This window comes from Perca fluviatilis, chromosome 5 (genome assembly GCF_010015445.1).
Source record: "Perca fluviatilis chromosome 5, GENO_Pfluv_1.0, whole genome shotgun sequence".
Classification (NCBI taxonomy): Eukaryota; Metazoa; Chordata; class Actinopteri; order Perciformes; family Percidae; genus Perca; species Perca fluviatilis.
The window spans coordinates 24,672,554-24,698,627 of NC_053116.1; the positions used below are offsets into that span (position 1 = coordinate 24,672,554).

Here is a 26,074-nt window from a genome sequence, read left to right on the forward strand (position 1 = left end):
TTAGTCAACTCATAGTCTATGTTATCACACATCTAACAAGCTTTACCCCTGACATATTTTACATTCAGAAGAATTTATCTTTAACTCACAAAATTAAGTAAAAATGGTTATAGGCTACTGTTTCCTGCATAGGGAGCAGTGTGTTGAATGAAGGCTAAGTGAGTGATGTTTTGCATTGGTGAGTCATAGCAACCTTCTGTGCTGAACGCCCTCTTGTGCTTTTATGCACAAGTGTTAATGCAAATATGCATACAGGAAAATAAATTCCCATCACGCTTCAGTGGGTCTTCTTCAGTTGCTTACAGGATATGAAAAATTGAGCAGCCGAATGACTCCATTGCCATATGGTGAAGATGTTTGAAGTGTAAACTAATCCTATATGTCTTCATTTATTATCCCAGTAATTAATTATAGGTTAAATATTGAATATATGACCAGATACCCTTATTAAAATCATTTAGGATATAATTTTTGCATTTACTTGTGAACATAAGAAGCCAAAATCACTCCAAATAGTTATGAAGAGATTTCTCCACATGGTGGGGCTGATATACCATCATCACAACTATGAAGACAGTGTACTAATGTGATTAAAGGGGTGATAGAATGATTATATAGGGTATTTCACACTGTTCCTTAAGGTCTCCTAATAGGGTATGTAACATTGGTTGGGCTGAAAATGGCCCGCTTGCTATTTTATGAGCTATTTTATGCTATTTTAACTACCCTGTGAATATGGCCCTATTTGTAACAAGAGCTTTCCTTCCAAATATGGTATGCTCATGAATATTTAGATGAGCTGTGCGGTGATTGGTTGAGCGAACCACATACATATACATTGGAGACGAGACAGTGCAATGTTATACATTGTTTTGTCTGCTATTTCATTATTAAATTCACTCCTGAGACTTTTTTATGTGAGAAATCAACTATATAAAGCTCAAATATGAGCCGTTTTACGAAAATGGATGGCTAATTGCAAATTTGGTAAGACGTGTCAGACTTCATAAGCAGTTAGTGTCCCTTCAATCCTATGGGTAAAGATCGCGGCTAGCTAGCTACACTTTCGGCATAACTAGAGTATATTTACACTTCAAATTCCATTACAGCATGTATATCACAGATACCCTAAGACCTTACAAAACTTAGCTATTTCAATTTAATGCATTTTTGTGAATTTCAGAGGTCTAGGAGGAGGCTATGAGATTAACTGGAACATTTAGCAGGAAGAGGGGAGGGAGAACAGCGAGGTGCAGGCCCTGGAGCTCTGTCAGGGCAGCAGCGTTTGGTAGTCCAGCAATCCAGAAACGGTGACTGTGAAGGAGGACAGGCCGGACGGCGAGGCAGCAACCCAGGCAGCACCAGCCACTGAACTCCGACACACAGTCGGACAAAATTTGCAATTAGCCATACATTTTCGTAAAACGGCCCATATTTGACCTCTACATAGTTGATTTCTTGCATAAAAAATTCTCAGAAGTGAATTTAGTGAATATCAGTGTAAAATAGCAGATGAACAATGTATACAATTTCTGAGATCTGCGCAACCTATTCAGAAGACTACCTGATCTCAGATCAGTGGTGTAGCCTATGTAGATATTGGGGCGTGACAAAGATAGAGACTAGAGCCAAATAAGGAGGAGCCACTCGGTGGCTTGAGAGTTGCCCGTTTTCAGAGGCAGTTTCAAATTGTGAGATTTGCAGAGGAAAGAGGTGTCAATGGGACTTTGAGGTTCTATGTATGTCCTATTTACCCACCAAACTGTCGTTATTCAACTATGACAAGGTAAAATCAGTTTTGCATTCTATCACCCCTTTAATGTACTGTGAAACCTGCACATGCTTCACCCTAACATCAAGCACATGCCAGTTTTCAGTCAGCATTTCATTTGCTTTGCACTTGCAATTTTAACTAATTACACACATGTGCTGGGAGTGTCAACACTTTATGTTTCTTCAAGCTCTGTCTCATATGTATCATTACTTTTGCAGTTATTACTTCTTCAAACTGAGATTGAGCAGGGCCATAAATCTCTTTACACCTTACATTATGTCTGCTGTCATGTGGTTGTATTCCCTTGCGGCAGACACAGAGATGAAATAGTTCTCTGAGAAGGATAAGCGTAGGACTATGAGAGGGAAATCATGTCATTGCTATGTCCTTTTACATATGATTTAAATTTGCTGCAATTTTAAAGAGCATTCCACACACCGAGGGTTTACAGAAATGTAATACTGCTTAGCACTACAAAATGTACCTTTATAGACAATAGGAAGAGATGGATGTTAGAGAAATCTCAGTTGTAAAACATCAAAATCTTTTTAATTTAATGTAATAAATATATTTCAGTCAGACAACTCACGTTTGAAATGTTCATTATAACAGCAGAATATTGTGTTTGGTGGCCAGACTTCAACCTCATCACTCCCCGCAGATTGGGTTTATATGAGATATTAGGGAGTGATGATAAAGTAGCTTCCCTGCTTGCAGGTGGATGCTGGGTGGTGGTGGGGCTTAAAGAGCAGGCAGCAATATGGGTGCAGGGCAGCAGGAGCATTGACAAGCAGAGATGGGGACATTTTGCAGCTTAAATAGACCACCAAATTGATGTGGTGTATTTGGTAAATGATACAGAGAGTAAAGCATGTAAGGTGTGCATACAGTGGTGTAACTTAAGTTTACTGCCTGAACTAGCACACAGGCGTCGCACCATTAGTTTAAATAATTTAAAGTTCATTCAACTTAAATTTTCTGGATTTCATTTTCAGACAATTGTGCCTTATAAACATGAGTTCTTTTGACTTGAAGTCTTTTATCCTGAAATTATGATTTGAATGAATGTACTGAGAGTTGATTTACAGTAACTCATTGAATTGAACTTCTAAAGAAACTTCCCAGTATGCATTGTTTGAAAGTTTAAACTCTCCAGAGACCCTTGTTTTTGTCGTTTGGAGACAACAAACATGATGGAAACTTGCTGTGTGACTTTAATACATGTTGAATTAAGTCATGGTTAATTCTCCTGCTATCACTGAAAACAGTGCAAACCATAGTTCCACAACAGAAAAAGAATTTTAGCCAAACTGAGCTGAATGGATAAAAACAGAAAGTAGGCTATTCTTATTGATGAGAATGATTAAATTAAACTACAAGTCTGGCTTAAATGCCCTGTTGTCGCTACTATGGAGGACATTGTTTTCTACTATTATTCAGTGAAGCCATTTGAATTTTAAGGATGCGTAATGGAATAGAGGGTTCTGCTTAGGCTCAATAGAGGCTCTGCTGTTCCTGCATCATTTCACTGAACAAAACCTGGACACAGATTGAGCTGAACTGTTGCTCTATGCCAAGTCAAGTGAGAATTTGACGGATAACTAGACAGAAACGTGGAAAAATAGGAATTCCAACATGTAACTCCAAGACCGACCTCAAATTTAGAAGCAATGCTTGATTGAGATTAACATATTTTGGCAATGTGCACTAAAGCAATAAAAGTAAGTGTGGTAGGAGTAAGTGCTGCCCAAAACAAGGGTTCTGCTCAGTTTCCAAGTTATGTATCCACTTGTACTATTTCATTACATTTGTGATCTAGAAATTGAAGAGCATTCTTCATTTGCTCCTTGAAGGAGCCAGGAGGTGACGGGTTGCTTTGTCGCTTTATGTTAGGTCATCAATGCTTAATTAATCAGCTAAAAGGCATAAAATGGGCTAAATGTGTTTAGATGCTGCAACTGATATATTGGGACTATAAAAGGTCACATAAGGCTTATATAAGGCAGGTTTTCAAACACTAAGTGTCTTCTTTTTCCGCTATTCTTTTCTGTTATTCCCTGTGACCTTGAATGGGAATTAGTGCATTCCTGCAAGTAGACGTCAGCCTTGCCTTCAGGCATTGTACACTGAACGCTGAACACTGAGCATATGTGGTGTGCTATTATGTTACAATAAAGACAATATCGCTAACAGTATGGCTAGAGGGATGTATGTCAGTCTATCAGTCCAACACTTTGGTTGTGACCATATGGTAATGCAACTAAGTAGATTTATTTAGGTACTGTACTTTAGTACGATTTTGAGGCACTTGCACTTGTACAGTAGTTCAGTAGTTCCATTTTATGCACCTTTATACTACTACTGCACTACAATTAAGAGATCAATATTGCACTTTTTACTCCACTACATTAACAGCTATAGGTTCATTCCAGATTACAAACACAGTTTTACATACAAAACACATGATCATTTTATACAATATACATTGTGAGATAAAACTTTATAGCTGCTCCACCTTAAAATGCTGCTTACACGTTAATGCCCTAATATAATTAATCCTGGATGGTGCCATTTTGCATAGTCATTTACTTGTGATACTTTAAGTACATTTTGTTGCTACCTATGTACTTTTAACCATTCAAAAGTTTAAATGCAGGGCTTTTACCTATAACGGAGTGTTTTACTACTTTCTCTTTCTTCATTCACCACTGATATTGTATGGGGGCTTGTCCTTGTCCAAACTGATTTACCACCAGCTTCACAGGAACTCTTAAAGGTCATCAGCTGCAAGACGGACTGCAGCAGCCTGATGTGCACATCCAAGGAGCATGACATTGGGTGGTCTGTTGTAGAAACTGCTCGGGTTCAGGTGTGCAAATTAATCTCAGGCTGCATGTGATGATGATTAAGACTTTTTATATGTTATAGGAGACATTTATGAGTAATAAGCATTTGTCAGATGATTGAACTGAGTAAACTTGGACTTTTATCTTACCTGCTTTTCTGTGACTGCTGCTTTTAGGTTTCAAACTTTTGGCGTCATTTATTCAAAATTGTGAATAGTCCTGCTAAAGTGAAAGGGAACGAAAGACACTTTTTCAGTACTGTAGGTGGTAGGCAGGCAAGACAACATGTGTTGTAGAAGTAGAGCAAAAGCTTAATCAAGCCCAAAGGCCAACAATTCAATAATTAATTGTATTACATTATTTTAGGAATCTTCACACATAATTACATACTTTTCTACTTGCAGGTGTGGTGCTACAACATGCACTGATACACTATACTTCTCACTTCGCTGTGGGCGTATCAACTTATAAGGCTGTGTCAGACAAGCCTATTCAGATAAATGAGAATGTAATCATCATCCAAAACTGCATCTTTTACAAGTACAAACATTTAACCTTTTTACTGCAACTATAAACATGTTTACACTTCAAGCTCTGAGGATTTATAATTATGTTTTTACTTCTGTTATATATTCTGTAATTTACCACTTGTTATCTTTGTTGTGTAAGCTGCTGTTATGTAATTTTGGGACATAGTGTTGACATTATGAAGCAAATGAAAGAGACAAAACATACACAGACCAAACATTCTCCATTGATGGGACTGGTGTGTCAAAGTATTTAATTGTGGACCTCAGAAGACACATCGTTCATAAGTTGAACACGTGTTTACCATCTCACTGTGACTGCTGTTAGCTCATGTTATCCTTTCTCTGTATCCTACTATGCAATACGTCTACACTGTTTTTAGGCTTTGACATGTAAGTCAACCCTTGAGTCTTTCACATAACAGACCTCATATTTTCCTCACATATATATTTATCAGCTTCACATATGGAAACAAATTCATCCACTTCATTTGCTGGGTGCAAACCAAAATTAAATCTTCTATAAAGCCTATGTAAGAAAAATTGTTTAGAAAGAGTTTAACATCTACTTTAGCGTCCACATGATACAGCCTTCCATGATCGCACAGAGCCCCCACCCCTCCTTCACATAGTTGTTAGTAGCAAAAGAGGGCACAGAGGATTAAAAAACATGATGGACTCCTCAGAAGAGGTAATTATCTTCACTTGAGTTTCTGAGCGTGAAAGTTACCGGACGACACAATCTTCTGAACATAGCCATACTGAGAAATACAGAGAGAGTTTTGTGGAGCTGACAGTCTTAATTAGCTTTGTAGCAACTCATTTGGTAATGGCTTGAATGTAACAGACGTTACATTAATATCAAAAAGTTACAAACTAAAGCGTTAACACTTGAAAACAGCTAATATTCTTTATCAGGGTTGATTATAGGTGGTTTGATCAGATTTGATTGACAGTGACAGTAACAACCCACCTACTGTCAGATTCTTATTCGAATACAGATCCTGCCTGGAAGTATGTGACAGCATGTTGTATGATCCCATCGTGCATAGTAAATCGATGATTGAGAAAATAATCTTTCAGGGAGTTTTTAAGAGTGGTGAACGTGCACACAATATTTCAATCTTAAAACAGCACATGATGCTTAAAGTGGCCATGTGTAACTTTCAGTTTGGGTTGATTCTAGCAGCCACTTTGGACAAAAGCGGTAGTGTTTTTACCCTGTCGTAAAGGTCTTTTCTTCACGGTGCAGTAGCCCACTGTAATACTGAGTTAGCATTACCGAGAGGTCATATAGTTATGACAAATGTTTTGCTCAGACAGAAAATCTTTCATTTACAATAAGTTACACATGCATTGTTGCATTTTAAGTGATGCATAAGGTAAATTAGCCTACTTTGGATGTAATGCGAGCTAAACAGGGTATCACTAGCTAAGTTTCCATCCACTTGTCAATTGAATTATCTGAAGTTCGGTAAAAAAACTCATAAAGCTGGTGAAAGTGTATTTCCATCCAACAGCTTTAAAGCGAATAAAAACCTGTGCGTAATGATGTCACATGCTGTTTTGCGATTAAACTGGTATATCGAATTGATTTGAGACATTTTAAGGTGTTTCCATTCATTTTCGCATTGAATCGCACAACACTCAAGCAAACATTTGCGAACCAAGTTTTGCTAGACATAAGTAGTTGTTAATATTAGAAGCCAAGGAGGCTACGATGGGCCTTTCGCCGAGGATCTGATCCAGCTCATCAAAAAGGTGGAACTTGCCTTTTATTTTCCCTCCGGCACCGCTGCGAGACAACTCTCTTTTTTGAGGCATGTAACGCTGTTTGAGCGCCTTCCATTTACTCCGGAGGACGTCCCAAGGCTTGTCGTAACCTTTGTTGGTCATTTCCTTCGCGAGTTCCTGATAAATCATGGCATTTCTTAGATTTTTGCAATCTAAAATAGCCATTATATTTTGCTCGTAAATTTAATTCAAAAACTCTCTTGTCTCCTCGTTCGTCCACTTACATCTGTCTTTTTTGACACCTGTCATGTGTGCAAACAGAGCGGAAATACTGGGCGGAAATGAACTAAAACTTCTTTTTCGTTTTGTGCTGGGTTGCAACCATAAAATTACCTAAAACTTAATTGCAATTTATTAATTTATTCGGCAAATAACGTTTCCATCAGCGTTTATCCCATAAGCCGTATATCGATCAAGAGAAAATGCGATGAAACCAAACGTATTTCCTTTGAGTCGATATTCATGAAATTCTATTGAGTTTTACTGTTTCCATAAGGCATGTTTCATTCAATATCACTTAATTTGGATAAAAACGTGTGGATGGAAACATAGCTACTGTCACTGTGTCACGAGCCCAAGGATTAAGAGTTTGTTGTAGCAACAAATGTAATAATGACTTAGATAGCGCATTTCATGAAACCCAAGGACACTTTACACAGGTAAAGGGGGACAAGGGAAATGAAAATACTAGGCCAACACAAACACGGACTGAAAAGAAAGGGGGACATAATTTAATGTTAATGATCTACAACCACATCGTGCATTGTAAAGTTATTTTATGAATGAAATAGACATATTACATACCTTGAATCATTTAAAAACCCGCACTTGTCTCCGTCTGTTGAAAGCCTTGCCGAGATTGACTTGGGTTTTCGCCTGTTGTCTATCTTTCCCTTTTAGCTTTTAGTTGTTCTTCGTTCAATTTCCTTTTTTCTGTGATGGCCCTGCCCCAGTATATCAGCCATAACTACAACAGATATGTTCTAAAATAAAAAAAAATACCAGTTTTTTTTATGTTGAGGTCACTGGGTGAAAACAACACCTGAAACGGTGACGATCCTCACATACCGCGCACCTGATTGAACCAGTATTTGCATGTTACTCTGTTGCTTGAGGTGAGAGGGCTGCTTAACAACTTAAATGTTTTGAAAGACTTTGCCCTTCATGATTTACCTTTGTTGTGAAGAATTCTACAGATTCATGTCAGCAACACATTTATCTTGAACTTTTATGAAACAAACCTCATCCTTAAAGCAGGCAGGAAGTTTTTGCTTCAGCACCCTAGGCACAATATACTGTAGATACTGAATTGCAAATGCCAGATGCAGAGTGTGGTTAATTTAAAATTTGTTGAGATAGATGCTGAGGAGCCACAAAAAGAACATCTGTGCTGCTAGATACCAGAACTGAAGTTGTGTAGTCAATAAGTCAAGCCTGCGTTTCGGACACCAGAACAGGTCTTAATAGGGAGTTCATGTTCTTTAAATGCTGCCTTATTATCACTTTGTAAGTTGATATGACAAACTTTTTAGCAAACAGTTTCCCATTCACACATCCAGAAGATACGGGGCAACATTATCTTTCATTTGGAATTATGTTGCTGGCCACTGGGCGAATGTAAGTTTATTATTAACTCTCTTTTAGCTCTGTTTGGTCTCCACCAACTCCTGAGGAAAATAGCTCTTCTCTTTATGTAGCTGCTAAATGCTCCATTTTGTTCACCAGCTCATTAACTGTATCTGTTGGTGCAGGTAGTGTAGAATGGACTTTTAGAGAAAATTCCCTGAAAACAGCTACATTTACAAAGCTATTTGGCAGTGTGAGAGTGAACCAAAACAGTAAAATTGTGAGTTGTGAAAACAATGAGCTGACAAGTCGTTGTAAAGCGCTGTATACGAGCAGTCTGGGGATAATTCTCTGTGGATTCATCACTATAAGCGACCCCTTTCACAAACAAGTAGTCACTCTACTGTGTGTAGTATTTTTATGTAATTACAGCCAGTGCCTGAATCGGACCAAACAAGGTGCCAGTATCCTAATTTAGCAGTTCCATGACAAGATCATCGCATGTGTTTATATTCATAGAATGTCTTGTAGGGGTGACCCCAAATAGTCGACTATTCGACAATTTGATCTAATGAGCCTGATTCGACTGCCAATCTCAGTGTCTGAAAATGTGGTTATGAAACAAAGGATCATTTTATTCAGCCTATATGGGGGTGCTGAATGTCAGATTTTAAATAGAATTGCTTGTTTCGTTCCAATATGTCATGATATATAGTATATTTTTTTGTATTTTAGTATAAATATCAGCCAATTAACGATACTGTTGATAAAAATTAGAAGTAATGGTACTCATGTTGACAAAAACCAGAAGCTCCAGTACTCAGAACTGGTGAGTACTGGACCATTTCAGGCACTGATTACAGCAACTCTGATGGAATAGCGTTACATTCAACTGGAAACATGACTCCAAATAAACAACTAACAATGTAGCGTTTGAATGTGATGATATGTGAAGGATGTGTGTCTGTTGGCTGTCTGCAGCATCGGACAGAGACATCTCTAGCCATTTTGTTTATCTATGCATTATTTCAAGTCCAAACATAAATTGTTAAAAAGACCAGTGTATGTGCCTGACAATTACCCTAAATAAACACTGTGTATAATATACAGTTGCATGTCATGCAACAAGCATTCACAGCAGTTACATAGACTAAATATTATTTCCAAATTCAGGGTATGGAAAAACTACTCTGCAGTATAAAAGATACTCTACATTACAGCCTTCACGTAAAGTAGAAATGTTTAGAAATGCCATTTAACAAACAGATAATATGCTAATTTGAAAACCATTCCATTTTCACATATTTAAGTGTTCATTGCCAGAACTTTTATACAGCTGAAAAATTTGGTTAAATGGTGTTCAATTTACTCAACCTTGCAGCAGTTTACAATGGCGATTTCTGCACTTTTACACAAAGAGTTTCGGTTATTTGGTCTACTCCCTGTGGAGCATTACATGAATATTGACCATTGAACCTTGAACCCAGTACATGTTTGAAGGCTTGTCATTTAGCAACAGGAGGTGCTACACACATAGGACCAGCTGTTATAGAAAGCTCTGGACCTCAGTCATGTAGATATGGTCTCCAAAGTTTACCCACTGTAAGCACTGTCAAATATGGTAATAAGCTATTTTCACCTATTTAGACAGCTTTATGTTTAAAACTTCAAATACAATGTTAGACAAAAACATCAATATTACGAATATTATGTATTTGTATCTTTCCTATCCGCTGAGCTGTAATTACTATGTCACTTCGCGAGTCTTCAGCTGATTTTTTTAAACGTTATTACGGTGCATAACTTACTGGAACAAAGCTGAGCAACGTGTTTTTGCTGGTGACAAAACCACTGATTAAATATGTACATTGAAGCGATACTGTCATTAAAGACCTGCTGATTGCTGTCAGATTCTCTGATATGAATGCCCGCATTGTATTGTGGGATATAAGCTTTGAATGCGCCCAGATCGGCCCGTGAAACAGCATACTGTAATAATAAGACTGAAATAATATTATTAAAATAAAGAAATGCATACCATGATAGATGTAGCGTTATAGTTTTAAAAAATATCAATAAACAACAAAGCAATCCATCTTCCCTGGCAACAAGACCGAAATAATAACATTAAAAGAAATACATATAAACCATGATAAGATCTCATGAATAAATGTTGATTAAAACAGCGGTTATTGGGCTAAAAATACCAATAATAGCAAAGCTGTATACAGCTTCTCTGCTGCAGCCCGACTGGCAGAAATAATCGTGCTGTGATCACGAAAGATGCTTCCCAATGAAATACATTCGTTTAAAAAACGTGACCCCCATCACGAAAATCTTCAAAATATCGGGATGGTATCACAATCTAATAGATTTCTTTTCATGATGCCATCACGAACTGCCGTGAGACTGGGTTGCGCCTCAATGTGACTTTCTGGAAAGGATGTAGTTTTATAACCTGATTCGCCAGATGGCTAGTTACAGAACCATCTGAGAAGCCATCATTGGAAACTGCTTGGAGAGGGGAAGGCACTTTCAAAAAATAGCTGTCGGTAGCCCCTCAAAGGGCGCTGGCATGGACACAAACGCATTGCTTGTGGCCTGACAAGATGGATTTTTGTGTGATCTTGAGATTGTGCGTTTCTCGGGTGATCTTGTCATGTCGAGGGAATCCAGCTGCTGTGCAAGGTTACACACGTTATGGAAAAGCAAATAACCGGACTCCAAAATGGATCTGATGACATTAGTAAATACAACGGAAGCTGACTCTATCAATGTAGGGTTAGTGTTAAATAGCTGTTTTTTATAATTAGCATCTGTTTCATGCACTAAATCAAGAATATAATGCAAGCATAACACAATATCAACATGATATTATTGTGTCTGAAAGTGCTTGTGTGGCTGGAGCACTGGATATTGTCAGTAACCAGCAAAGGTTCCCCTGCTTGGCAGAAAAGGTCTACCTATTTAATGAAACAGAGTACAAACAACAAACGGTAAGCCATGGTAGAGGCCTTGAACCTGCCGGCGCATGGTCAGGATGTCTGCAAAGAAATATTTCCCAGGGTAAACTGTGGGAATGAGGCTTTTCTCTCTGAGCGATATTATTGGTGCTCACTGCAGAAGGTTTATACTGAGGCTCCAGGGCATACTTATTTAGAGCAGACTCAGCGCGACATTCCAGGATGATCGGTGGTATTAGGGCCTCAAAGGGTCAGGTCTTATGAGGGGGAAGGTGGAGGTGTTGGTATGGCAGAAATGCAGGTCTGTGAAATACAGTATATTATCTTATTTACAACAAAATAACGAATGTAGCCTATAATTTATTAAGAACTACAACAAAGACAAAAAAAGTGAGTTAATTTTACAATTCTTTAAAAAAACAATCCTGCAACAGTGTCTGAAGTGAAAATATCTTGCGATCTCCAGATAGCAAAGTCGTTTTCTTGTAATAATGGGATAATTTTCTCCTTCTCATGTGTAAACAAAAAGACGTTTTCTCTATAAACACATAAATTAACCCATTATCACAAGAAAATATTTTTTCTTCTCCAGGTAACAAGAAAATGATGTTATCATGAAAGCACTTTTTTTTTATCTTGAGATAACTTTGTTATCAGATGACTTGTGATTTGGAAAATCATCACAACCATGGCCACTCTCTGTTTCAAGAAATGTCAGTTGTATACCTTTGTACAGCGTTGTTGCTTTTTGTATTCCTCCAAAGTAAAAAAACAAAAAAAACTAAATATAAAAGCATCTACATAATTGATAAAAAATTATTAGATACTGTGCAATGGACAGGCCCACTTACAGAGAAAAATATGGAATAACGCCAAAGGTAGCAGTGAGAACTGAGAGCATGTTTAACTGCAAAGTTCATAGTTCAGTCGGGGTTAGAGGTGCAGCCCTGGAGTCAATCATAAATTCCACTCCGGCAGCACGCACAAAGTCTCCAGGAGCAATTTAGGCATATCGAGGGCTAAAGCACTGCAGTTGCTGTTTGCATCATTTGCTTCACATGTCGCGAGTTTGCGTCTATTCGTGTCTTTGCATTGACTTATGTATGTAATCGCAGCATGCAATTTGCGAGAAATCTGGACAGTGTGAACACAGCATTAGAGTTTTACGATATAGTTTCTGACAAGATGGTGTACAAGGTGTACAATGTGAACCACTATGTCAGAATGGAAATACATGTTTGATGTCCACTTTTTGATCCAAGCTGGCACATGCACAAAAAGGCAACAAAAAACAAACTTGAATTCGCTTTGCAATATGCTACTTTTATTAAACCGTTTAGCAACAATGAATGCTTTTACTGATGCATTCTTGGCAATATAGAGACACTGTAATCCATGCATACGCTTCAGGGTACCCTTGAAAGGTTGTGCCAAACTTGAGTTTGTTGTCTTGAAATGTCTCCCCATGTTAAACTCTATTTTCATGGAAATGCTCTGAGTGCACTGTAACCACGTGGACGACTAATCAAAAGGCACTAACAAATACTTAGTCCACTTACTGTTTTCATTGTGCATTTTTGTTTACTACAGTACACCACATTATTTGGTAAACAGTTTGGTGCAACGTGACACAACTCTTACCAAAAGACAAAAAGAGACAGGAGAACTATTTCTGCTATCAGTGGAAAATTATACAAGTTGAAAACATTTTAATCGGATAAATATGTGAATATTGTTTGTTCAGCATCAGTCAAAGCAACTATTTGACAAACAGAACAGAGAGACAGAGTATGGGGAAGCAGCGAGAAACTGGATGTATTAAATTATTGGTCAGGAGGGCACATGTGACTCCAGAAGCAGGAAACACAATCGCTAATTTTAACTCCATTAGTTGCATAGCTTTTGACTCACTTGAACTAGTTTGTTTAGACCTTGGGCAATACGGTGCTTTCAATTTTTATCTTCACCCCAAAGACTTAGGCCTACTGAATAAAAGGAACATAAGTCCAGAAGAGTTGTGATTTGCTAAAATGCAAATAAAAGGCCTAAAACGAGGCAGGTGGGAATTTGGAGTCTGTCTCAATACTTTCCACCCTCCCTACCCTGTCTGTGGCACCCGGCCTAAGCCCATTCATTTCTAATGAAGATTTTTGTCAGAAATACAAACAGTTTGAGCAAAAGCTTCCCTGAAACAGCCAGACACTGTAGTTCTTTAGCAAACATTACTCAAACAAGAGTACTGTCTAGGCCTTCCCCCACAAACAGTTCCTGCAACACAGTGATTGTCACGTATTATTTGTGAAGTTGTAAAGACGTTACTGCAACATTACACTTACAACGATACCATTAGTACGTTGCTGCTACACTGTTGAAATGTTACAACACACAGGATGTTCAAGATCCTCTGCATGACGTTCCCTGTACTCTGTATAATGACGTTGCTGCAACATTGCTAAAACGTGACAATTTACCGAGTATTATAGGTCGTTGTTCTGTGCAACTTTGTTAAAATGTCATAATTAAACTAACCTATATCCTTTACAATATCTTTGCAATATATGCATGTTTACACTGTTGATATGTCAGAATTCAATGGAAGAAAGTAGAGATTCCTGAAAATATTATTATTATATTATTATCATATCATACGTGTCATGTTCAGTACATTCAGTGCAAGACTCACAAAGAATACACCATACCACCACACCTTAACTGTGAAGAGAGGCAGTAGGCCTAACGTTAACGTTGTTTTTGTGAGTGCCTTGCACTTCAAGGAGGAAGACCCAGAGGCTGTCCTCCTACGGGTGAGTATGTTGCTAACAAATTGATTAAATACAGTAGCCAGACGTTGTCGCAGAGAGTTGATCGGACAATAGATTGTAAAAAATAATGGACAGCACAGTGATGTAAACAATTTGGTTTGTGGACTACCATTTTGAAGCTTGGATTTTGGCAATTTTGCTGTCGCCATCTTGTTGTTTTTTAAACCGGACGTGATGGTTTTAGGCTGAGAGGGTGTAGCTGGGGAGGATGACGGAGCTGAGCCAGTGTCATCTATTGTTACAATGGTACTGCACCAAAGTAAATTCTAAGAACGAAAGCTGCCGATTTTCAGCCAGCTGAAGCGAGTCATACTGGTGGAGTTTTACCTGGTACTGGCACAATTCATCTGCATTTATGACAGTACACAGAAAATAAACAAATTTTCTCTTAAGCTGCCAGCTAATGCTATCACTAGCTAGCTAACTTAGTTGGCAAGGTGCTACCGAATGCTGAACAAGACATTTTTAGGTGACCGAAATGTTCCAATCAACTCTATGAAGTTAAAACACACAGTGAGAGGGTCACAGTTTAAGACGAAAACATGGACAACACGCCAAACAAAGTTCACGGCTATTTTATGTATGCAGTGCCATGGATACACATTGCTAAGCCTCTATTCTGATTGACAGGTCGGCTTGTAGCCACGCTATAAAGCATGCACTGCTTTATCATCTATTTTAAAATAAATGGGACCATAATTTACAAAATGAGCATGCTGTATTGAAGAAGACTTGATACTAGCAATTGAGCCTATAAACTCATGAGGAACATGTTTGCTGAAGTAATAAATCAAGTGAGAAGTAGGGTAATTTTCTCATTAGTCTCGCGTTGCCAGACCTATCTCCACAACGCTGTGGAGTAGAGTCTCAACACATAGATTCTGGGATAGCAGAAACAAAAGCTCTGGGATGTTTGCATTTCTTTAATCACAATCATCTTGTGTGGCGCTAAGCTCTGGATGCAAAGACAGTGGCTCTGCAAAATGGTCTCGGGAAGGAACTTGTTTTGGTGAAACATTTCACCCAGCAAAAGAAAACGCCACGTACAATTTTAAATGAAGTTAACTGTTCCCACAATACAGTAAAGTGAGCTATTTAAATTAGCTGGATACATGGTTAAACGTAATTTTCTCTTACCAGTGTATCGCTGTGTGTACGTCATCCATAGCAATGCTCTCAAATTGGTCCCAAAACGTCCCAGTTAGATCATAAATGCCGTAACCATATTCCTTGTAAATCTTAACAATCATTCCCTGATAGAACCAAGCAGGTCTGCTTTGTTGCATGATCCAAATTTTCTTTAGAACTTGCCATTTTCAGTGCTATTCCAAAGTTTGTTGTTGTTTCCAGAAGCAAACAGAGTTTGAGGAACGGCAATGCATTGAGAGCGGAAGGTGAGGGCGCCGGATGTCCCCAGGCAATTATCCTGGAAATGTACATCAGTTGATCCAGGCTATTTTCTCGTAGACTTCTTTATAATTGGACATCTTTTTGCAACCACTGGAGTCGCCTACTGCTGGCCATTAGAAAGAATGTAGGATCGAGGGAATTCTGCATTGGCTTCACTTTTCAGGCCCATAGGTTGCCACTTGGTGTATATGTTAACATTTAATGCAATTTATTTTGTAGCCTAAATATGTTCTCTAATTTTAACAGTAGTATCATATATATCAGCCTAACCCTCATTTTTGCACCTAAAACATACAAAGAACTCATAAAATATGTTGTTTTATTAGAAATTAACTATCCAACAGTATATACACAAGACATTTATTCATTCATTCATTAATAGTGAATTAATAACAATCAGTAGAGAAAATAATTAGCCAATTAATCCATAATGAACAAATTGTGTCCTAATTGTTTTTATATAGATTAGCTTCACCTCAACAACCACAACAGTAGTAGTAGTAACTTCTGCTTTTACATCAATGCATGAGTGATAATATTCCAATGGTATAATATATAACAGTCACAGGGACCATTCATCTGCATTGAGTAGTTTGCTTTTAATACTTTTTAAGTACATTTTCCTGCTTATACTTACATACTTTTACTTATGTAACATTTTCAATGTACAACTTTAACTTGTAACAGTATTTTTACAGTGTGGTATTAGTACTTTTAATTGAGTAAAGGACTGGAATACCTTCTCCACCACTGAGGACAATATATGTGGGATTGACTCAAAATAAACTACAGGGTCGATGTTCATCATGATGAGGGAACATGTCACCCAGTGCAACAATGGATATGGATAATGATATTTTCACTCCAGTTAAAGCTGAGTTTACCAGTGGTGGTGAGGTAAAAGCACAACATATAGTATAATTCAGTTGCAAAGAGCACAAATGATACAATATGGTTGAAAATATGCAAACTGTCAGGGTGTTAATGCTTTCCAGACCGACTGTAAATAGTCTCATAAACCAAAGCTCAATAATATGCCCGATAACACCGGTGGCCAAAAGCTTTTTTTGTTGCCCATTTTGATATTTTTAAAGGCAAGATATCACAATAGCATGCCTTGCTCCTACTTTACATAGCTGCTTGTGGCACTTCTGATTACCAACATTGTCATAAAAATGTCTTTGTTGTCCCTTATAGGTTGATCAAAGCTTATCTCATTCTTGTAAAAGAGAGAGTCAAGTGTAGTCCTCAATATAACCAGGTGTGCATAAAAAGTGTGTGTCTAATCAAGCTTGACAGAAGCAAGGTCAATGGCTATTATATCATGGTGGAAGTAACCCTCATGCTGCTTTCAGGAGGGAACAAAAGGGTGATAGCCTCCAGGTATCTGTATTGAATTTGCTGAAGAGTTCTTGAAATGAATCGGCATGATGGAACTTGCTCCAATAGCTTTGAATCTGAGGAATGTCTGTGTCAAACTCCGAAGTTTTTTTTCCTTTAATGTGAGTGTGCCTGTGGAGGTAAGAGCGTCAAATGGAGAATGGATGGGGCAAAGAGTAGGGAAGGGTCCATTCCAAACGGTCATCCAGGACCAGGGACTCTGTGGAGACTCCTGATTGGCACTGTCTGCAGGGGGCTTTACAGAGAACATTTCACATTAAAGTCACAAAATTAAAGGGCTAACCCAGTGATTTGTTTATTATTATTGTTTATCGTGGTTAATTAATTTCACTCTTCCTTTATTATTAGCTTGATGTGGTGATGTAAATATACCTAATAGGACTAAGAAGGATCCAATGAATGTCACACTGACCATGACAGGCAAAAATCATGGCACTCAGGGTCTGCCTCAAGTATGGCACAAATGCAGCGCTGAGTCTTTGCCCCCTCGTGTTCATTTGCTTGTCCACTGACAGCACGTCTGATTCGCTGAGGTCCTCTGTAGCTCGACATTCCATAGGGCACAGTGCGTCTGAGCAGGTAAAACAAACAGATGCCATTTTGTTAAATAATACATTGTGAGATAAACCACATTCTTATGGACAGAGAAAACCAACAGATAATAAATATTCTTAGCTTTAGAGAGTGCTCAAGCATGGACACATCTTCTAGTTGCTCTCAAGCCAGTCATATATACTCTGTTTAGATTTTAATGAAAAGCAAGTACATGATGCATGCTTCACAATCTGTGCAGAACATTTTCTTTTCACATGAACTTACAATATGGTTTCTGAAAAGTAAAAAAGCCATTTGAATGATCTGTGTTAAGTCTTATATGATAGTCCAGAAACACTTGAGTTTTCACTGAATCTACCCTTTTTGCCTGAACATTTGTTTTTTGTTAAGTGACCAATGGTTCTATTTCGTATAGGCTTCGCCCTCTAAGAGCTGTCGCTATTGGGTTAATCCTTTCGCGCATGTGCAGTCGTGAAGAGTTCTTTCGTGCCCTTGTGCCCTGCACGGGGCCTCTATAACGTATGTGCGGTGCTACACAGTCACTCCTCACCCCCGGCCATCTAGCGGGATGGGGAGAGCTCTGACTCGATGACTGCCATGCATCCCCAGCATAGCGGCGAGCTCTATGTTGCTATGGCAACAGATAACACACGGATGTTCGCACGCCCGCTCTCGGAGCAGGGCGCAGTGTGGGAAAACGGGAGAATTGAGGCCCTTCTCGACCTGTCTCAATTCAACCGGTGTATTATGAAGCACCTATTCCACATGTTGACGATCGGACAAATGTTGGAATGTGTGCGCCACCACGAACAGTTCACTTCCATGGATCTGAGAGAGGCATACTTCCACATCTCTATTGTCCCCAAAACACAGGAAATTCCTGTGCTTCTCCTTCCAGTGAGATCTTTTCCTGTACAATGCAGAAAAGGGATCAAAGTCCTTTTTTATTTGTACGATTTAATCATTATGGCTCCTTCCCAGGAGAGGGCTGTGCTCCACACAATGGAGGTCGTGGAGCACCTACAGATACTGGGCTTTGTCATAAACTGGCAAAAGAGCTTGCTGGTCCCCTCACAGACAATAATTTATCTGGGTATGGACATAGACTCAACCACTATGAGAGCCAAACTGTCAGCACCAAGGCTGGACACACTCTCTGTTATCACGCATCACACCACACACAACAGTGTCGGCTCTGTCTGTGATGCATCTCCTGGGTGTGATGTCTGCGAGTCACGTGATGGTTCCCCTGGGTCTCCTCCACATGAGGAAGATTCAGAGATGGTTCTTTCGAATGCACCTCGACTCTATACGCCACAAGTGGCAGATGCTGACCATCCCTCCTTCCCTATAGTCGGACAAGGTATATTGGTGAAAACTTCCGGACCCTGGGCAGAGTGACGTCACATGTAACACAGTGTACACAGGCGCGTTCGCCTCACGCCTTTTCCCACCAACCTTGGCCCAGAGCCCTCCTTTTCCTCCCCACTTTCCCCCCGGTCCCTCTGATCCCTCGTCTCCTGGCTCGCATCCAGGAGGAGAACCTGTCGGTCATTCGGGTGGCACCGGAGCGCACGAGCGCATCCTGGTTCCCGACTCTGGTTCAACTAATGGCGGGGCCCCCTTGGCAACTGCTGTGACATGGGGATGCACTGTTATCCCGTACTCTGGTAATAAGCTAGCGGCTAGGCTTGGCCACCGAGCAGGAGCGCTTGGAGAGATTAGGGTTGCCCACTGCCGTGGTGCGCACTATCCAGGGCGCAAGAGCCCCCTCTACTACGGCGTGTTACGCAGGGGTATGGTCCGCTTTCCAGCGCTGGTGTATGGAGAAAGGTGCAGAACCCACATCGTGCCCTTTGCCCCTCGTGTTAACTTATCTCCAAATATTGGTGGATAATGACTTGGCTCCATCTACAGTCAAAGTGAGTGAAGGTGAGTGATTTATGCGCTGTCGGTTTCACCGTCCTGCCTCTCCATTAAGGGGGAGGGGAGTGCGGCCACTTTACAGCCAAACCCTTCTTTTACACCGAAAGTTTTAACTAGCTCCTTTTGGTCGAGGATGTTCTCCCTCAAGGGTTTTTCCCCCCCGCCTCATAGCAACCACGCGGAGGAGGCGTCTCACCGACTCTGCCCGGTAGGCGCGTTACCTCAATATGTTTTACACACGGCAGACATCAGACGAACACAGCAGCTGTTCATTCACTACCGAGAGCACTCCCAAGTTGCGGCTGCCACACCGGTCGACACTTTCAAGCTGAGACTCTAAAAGTTTACCTTTAAGAGCCAAAGCATTTTTGGGGAGTTTATTTTCAGGAATGCAGTGCTCCCCACAATGTGAGCACATATTTGAAAACACAGCTACAACATTTATATTAATGTTGTGGTTTCTGTCAATATTTCACTCAGTCTTTAAACTATGTCAATTTGTCCCAACTTGCTAAGAAGTAATAAAGTTAGCTGTTTAGCTTAAATAGCCAACAGCAGTCTTGGCACATGAAGAAAAAGGAAGAAGGAATGCTTTCCTACTGTCTTGCCAAGAATTTTTATTTGCAGTTAGAAGGTGGCAAAACAAATGAAAGGTGGAATTGCTACTAATCTGTGGTGTGCTAGGCCACATGAACGCAGTTTGTTTACTACACGTGCAGTGGTGGAGGAAGTACTGAATCTCAGTACTTAAGTAAAAGTAGAAATAACCAGAGATATATTTACTTTAGTAAAAGTAGAAGTACAACAATGACAACCCTACTTAAGTAAAAGTAAAAAGTACCTGATTTTAAATGTACTTGCATAACGATTTATTCTCTTAATGTCTATATTCTAATAAAAAAAAAAAAAAAAACGAGTATGGGCTGTGGCATTTTAATTAAAGGGGTGATAGAATGATTATATAGGGTATTTCACACTGTTCCTTATGGTCTCCTAATGGAGTATGTAACATTGGTTGGGCTGAAAATGGCCTGGTTGATATTTTACTGGCCCTTATGCATCCCTGTGTTTTGGCCCTATTTGTAACAAGAGCTTTTCTTCCAAATATGGTATGGTCATGAATATTTAGATGAGCTGCGCGCTGATTGGTTGAGCGAATTTGCCATACGCAACATTAGAGACGCCGCTGATTGGTCGGCGAATCCCCAATACACATACATTAAGAAGCGACAGAATCTCATATTCCAGACACTGCAATGTTTCATTACCAAATTCACTTCTGAGACTTTTTTAAGCGGAAATCAACTATATAAAGCTGAAATATGGGCCGTTTTACAAAAATTGATGGCTAATTGCAAATTTGGTAAGACTTGTCGGACTTTAGGAGCTCCACACAGTCTGACGAAAGCGGCAGCCTGCTGGGCTCCATACCCAGCGCAAAGTCACCCTTTGTGGATACTGCACTACGGGCTCCCGGCGCCAGCTGCCGGCATAACTCTAATATATTTACGGTTTGAATTTCGCACGCCACTTATATAACATCATTCCCCAATGTCTTATAAAGCTAACCGTTGTGTCCGATTTGATTTTAAGGCATTTTTATGAACGCGTAGGCGCTTTGTAGAGGACGAGCAGCTGCTTGCTACATGTCCCATTCATTACAATGGGGAAATACCGCAGCTAGCTAGCTACACTTTTGCCATAACTAAATTATATTTACAGTTTGAATTTCGTCACGCCACTTATACAACATCATTCCCCAATGTCTTATAAAGCTAACCGTTGTGTCGGATTTGATTTTAAGGCATTTTTATGAACGCAAGGCGTCTTTGTAGGACGAGCAGCTGCTTGCTATATGTCCCATTCATTACAATGGGGAAATATCGCAGCTTGCTCACTTTTGCATAACTAAAGTATATTTACAGTTTGAATTTCGTCACGGCATGAATATTACAGGTTCCTCAAGGTCTTACAAAGCTTAGCTAACCCTTGTCCGATTTCGGATTTCAATTGAATGTATTTTTGTGAATGTCAGAGTTAGGAGGAGGCTAGCTAGCTCTCATTGATGGACTCCATCTCACCGCGGCTCTATCAATGAGACTCGCGGACAAGAGGCTTTATTTCCCCGATTGTTTGTTTAAATAACTCAACACACATACCCATTATAAGATTTACTGGAACCTGCGGGCTGCGGTAAAAGATTGCGGGCGTAACAAGCTCGCTGACACTGCGGTCAGGGGGCGGGATGTAGCAACCCAGGCAGCACCAACACCGGCACTAAACTCCGACACACAGTCGGAGAAAATTTGCAATTAGCCATCCTTTTTCGTAAAGCGGCCCATATTTGAGCTTTATATGGTTGATTTCTCGCATAAAAAAGTTTCAGAAGTGAATTTTGTAATGAAATAGCAGAGATCTGCGTGACCTAGCTAGATTCAGAAAACTACCTGATCTCAGGTCAGTTGTGTAGCCTATGTAAATGTTATATATATCGGGAGTATCGGGAGCAGCAGCAGTAACGGGAGCAGCGCTTAGTGATGACAAACTGACCGAAGAGCCGGTTATTAACCCGATTCGTGTCACTGAGCCGGGAGAATCGAGTGACATACGTCAATGAACCGACTCACTCCTGTTTTTTACCTCATTAGCGCCTCCACTGAAGTGGTGGTAGAATCAATCAGGAAATGGGCTACCTCGAGCAGCACGATTCATTGGACCGAAAGAGTTGTTAAGAGAGTTGTAGAGACCGTGCACCCGGCTACTGCCGAGAGTCTGCACTGCCGAGAGTCTGCACTGCCGAGAGTCGAGACCGAATGTAACCGTTAACAACCGCTCGAGTATATAAGCAAACGGTTTGTCTAACGGTTCTCGGCAAGTTTGAGTTATTAACCAAGCCTTGTTTCTGATGCATCTTAGGTGATTGTGTTCGGAAATTCACACATTATTGATTGGGAAGTGCATCACATACAAATACACATGTTATCTTAGTTATGTTAAGTTAAATGTTAGAGAAGTGAATGTTACAGGCTGTCACGAGCAGACCGGGCGGGCACCCGGCTACTGCCGAGACCGGGAGTAGCCGGATGCCGCAGCCGCAGGCACGTGAACCGTTGACCGAATCTATAGACTCTGTTCGCCAACCAACAACCGTCCGGTTGAACCGACTCGCGTAAAAGAGCCGGTTGTCACATCACTAGCAGCGGTAGTACTGGGAGCAGTACGCGCTTGGCCAATAAATGCTATTGAAGGGCGGGTCTTGGCGTGGTCATGGGATTCGTAATATCGCGAGCAGCACCAGGAGCTGGACGGACTGCCGCCGGTGCAGGAGCCGTTGCTGAAGGCTTCCCTGCGGACTGCGAACATGTGACGGTCAGAAAGATGTTTTGGCTGTGGGGAAAAACTGATCAGAAAATGTAACGGAAGGTTGTAGAAATGTAGTGGAGTAGAAAGTGTAGATAATTGTTGCAAAATGTAACGAAGTAAAAGTAAAAAGTTTTCACAATTGATTGTACTTAAGTAAAGTACAGATACGTAAAAAATTTACTTAAGTACAGTAACAAAGTATTTGTACTTCGTTACATTCCACCACTGTACACGTGTGAAAAACAGCAAGTCACTGTAATGATGCCAACTGGTAATGTTCTCTTTTCATGGTTCCATATCACCTACAGAGCCAACATAACCCATGATGTGCAGTTGGCATACCTCTGGCCAGGACAGGGAACTGGCTTTTGGTAATCAAAACATGACTGTGTTGGTGGTCCCAGGACCAAACCACAGAATTATCAACCTTAAATATAAATACTTGTAGCACACTCCTTTCAGGAAGCTCACAATAATAGTATGCTCAGACTGGCCAGGAACATTTCAAATGACTCCTCGCATGTTTTGCACAGAGAATATCAGCTTCTGCCTTCAAACAGACACTTTATAGAGTTAATTCTTTCAATCACAACAGACTTAAAAATTCTTTCAAACATCTCTTACATCAATCTATCCTATTGTTAAACCAGCTACATTAAATCCAGTACAATATTTATTCAGGGTTACAAGTCTCCAAGACCTTGTCTGTGTGTATGTTCATGTAATTTTCTGTTATACATGTATGCTTTTTTTCCTTACTTGTGTTTTATGTAAATTGTGGTAATGTTTCATGTATGTCATTTGGTATTATTCATATTATGTATGTCTGTATGTATGTCTATGTCCTCTTTCTTATATTTCTTATTAGTCTCTTCTTTTTATTCTTATTTTTATTAAAATATCTTCTTTTTTTTAGAATTACAATTATTTTTTAACCTGAACCTGAAACACAGCAGCATGGATATTAACCATCTCTTAAATAGTAATTATATTATGGACATAATAACCCTTGAGATTATGGCTCATTGGTTATACTGAGAGAGTGAGAATGTGAAAAAGGAGTAACTGGAGACAAAATAAAGTTGTGATAACCTCTGCCTCTCTGATTTCAAACTGTGACCTTGCAGAGCGAATTAGTTTCTGTTGGCAGGGGCTTGCCATCACTTGAACCATGACTGCGTCTGTCGCCCCAGGGAAGAATTTACCGGGCGTGACTTGCAACAATTCATAAATCAACCACATATCAATCTGCTTTTTAAATACTCTTAATTACCAGTCTTAAACACCACTGATAAAAAAAAAAAACATTTTTGCAAAACATGCTTGCACAATCACGTCCGGGTGGATTATTGGAGAATTATACATGTTTAGTAGCTATTTAACAAAGCATATCTTACTCGGGAGTGTTGATCCAGATGATATCCAAGTGGCAGTAGTACACGCACTCTTTATCCTTGTAAGAATAACAGGTACAGCGTTTAGGTCTGGACTTAGCCTCCGTTGCCTCAGACAGCTGTATACCCGTGGCTCTCCCGGAGCCCGACACCCTTCTGGAGACTGGAAGACTCCCGGGGTTGACCTCGGATGTGACCGAGTCGTCGGACGTCAAGACACCTAGTACAATAAACATGTTATAAATATAAATAAGTAATAGTAGGCCTAGTAATAATAACGAATGGGCCTACATGAATAGGCTACATATTGGAGAAATAAAATATAAAAGTGTGTTGCACCTGGCCGACACCAAACGTAACCTACCTTTGAAGAGAATGAATGCAAGAATTTTAAGAAGCATGATTTTCGTGAGGATGGACAGTATCCTTGCCATGTCAGATATTCCCAAAATTAATCATAGCCCGATAAGGATGCAGCGCACTTGTCAAGTTAATCTCCCACCAGCATCGAGTGAAAATCCATCAACGTCAGTGTAGATGTCCATGTGCAGCTCATCTCATGCGGTCCAGATGTCAAATAACGGATCAGTGGACGTTTGTCGCGCAGTTCTCTTTCATAGGCCTATTCGCCTCATGGCATAAATCATAGGCTACCTGTGAACATGCACTTTGCAGTGAGAGGAAACGGCGGTTTCCTCAAAACCAATTGCTCTGCAGTCACACAACAAAGTGTGCTTTGGGAAGTGGATCTGTGGAGCAAAAAGGGAGCAGCGATGCTCCTCCAAGTCACTTCTCCGTCTAAAAGCCCAAATCAAAGGTAAAAGGTTTTTGGAGAGGCTTGGGTACACGCCCACGCCTGTCAGAACACCCACTCTGTCAAATGCAGCAATACAGAGTGTGCACTGAGGAGAATACTACACTTGAGTTCCTGTTGATGCATAACATGTAAAATAAAATAGGCCTATACTTGTCTTGTTTTAAGAGAATGCAAAAGATTATTCAGCAACACCTAACAGCACGCCACATTAATGGTGGACAAGTGTGGAAATGGGATTAAGCAAAGACCTAAATTATAGGTCTATAATCTTAGTCTCACATATTCACACCTCTGTTATATAGCCTAATAAGCGTCCGTCTGGGAATAATCACAGTCTGTCCTAAGGCAAAGATGATGAGGTACCGCTTCTAGTTCAAGTTCAATAATAAAGATGTTTGCTTAACATGCCACGTAAGAGAGTAAACGGTCAGTGTTATGGACCAGAATAAATGTTTTGAGAACATTTCTAAAACATTATTACCCTTGGGCAGGAGAGTTACTGTTTTGGAGTTTACAATCCACTTGATCTTAACAAATGTTGCTGCTGCAACACAGCGGTATTGTTTTCCCCCCTGCAGTCCATCTGCAGTATTACTATGGTAATTACTATGGCTATGGGCAGGGGTGTAGTGCTATTTGTTTTAGTACCGGCGCTCCTATGACGCGTGCACGTTCACGTGCACCAGAAGCACAAGCTAAACAGTGTAGTAGACAAGCAGAAAGTTTCATTAGTTTCAATCAGTTTAAAATAAATAGGCTAACACTAAATAAACTGTAATAATAATACTATCTTATTCTTTATGGCTTCTTCTATTGAACAACAAGTTGTCATGCCGTTATCGGTCGAGGTAGGGCATCTGGTAGGTGCTCACAAAGAGCGGTATTTGGAGAAGTTGGAGATCGCAGGATTGGATAC

At 39.9% G+C, this 26,074-nt stretch overlaps 1 protein-coding gene across 2 annotated transcripts; it reads right to left on the bottom strand.

Moving 5' to 3' along the window:
* Positions 1-16,045: 16,045 nt before the first annotated feature.
* edn3b (endothelin 3b) lies at positions 16,046-25,429 on the bottom strand. 2 transcript variants are annotated; one of them, XM_039799331.1, is made up of 4 exons: positions 24,706-25,429; positions 24,345-24,561; positions 17,476-17,674; positions 16,046-17,338 (listed from the first exon to the last, which is right to left on the bottom strand). In XM_039799331.1, exons 1-3 carry the CDS (start codon positions 24,773-24,775, stop codon positions 17,506-17,508), a joined length of 456 nt encoding a protein of 151 aa, XP_039655265.1. In that variant the 5' UTR covers positions 24,776-25,429; the 3' UTR covers positions 16,046-17,338; positions 17,476-17,505. The 2 variants fall into 2 exon arrangements, with proteins under 2 accessions (XP_039655265.1, XP_039655264.1); XM_039799330.1 differs by having other exon boundaries at positions 17,516-17,674; positions 24,706-25,426.
* Between the last annotated feature and the right edge of the window lie 645 nt (positions 25,430-26,074).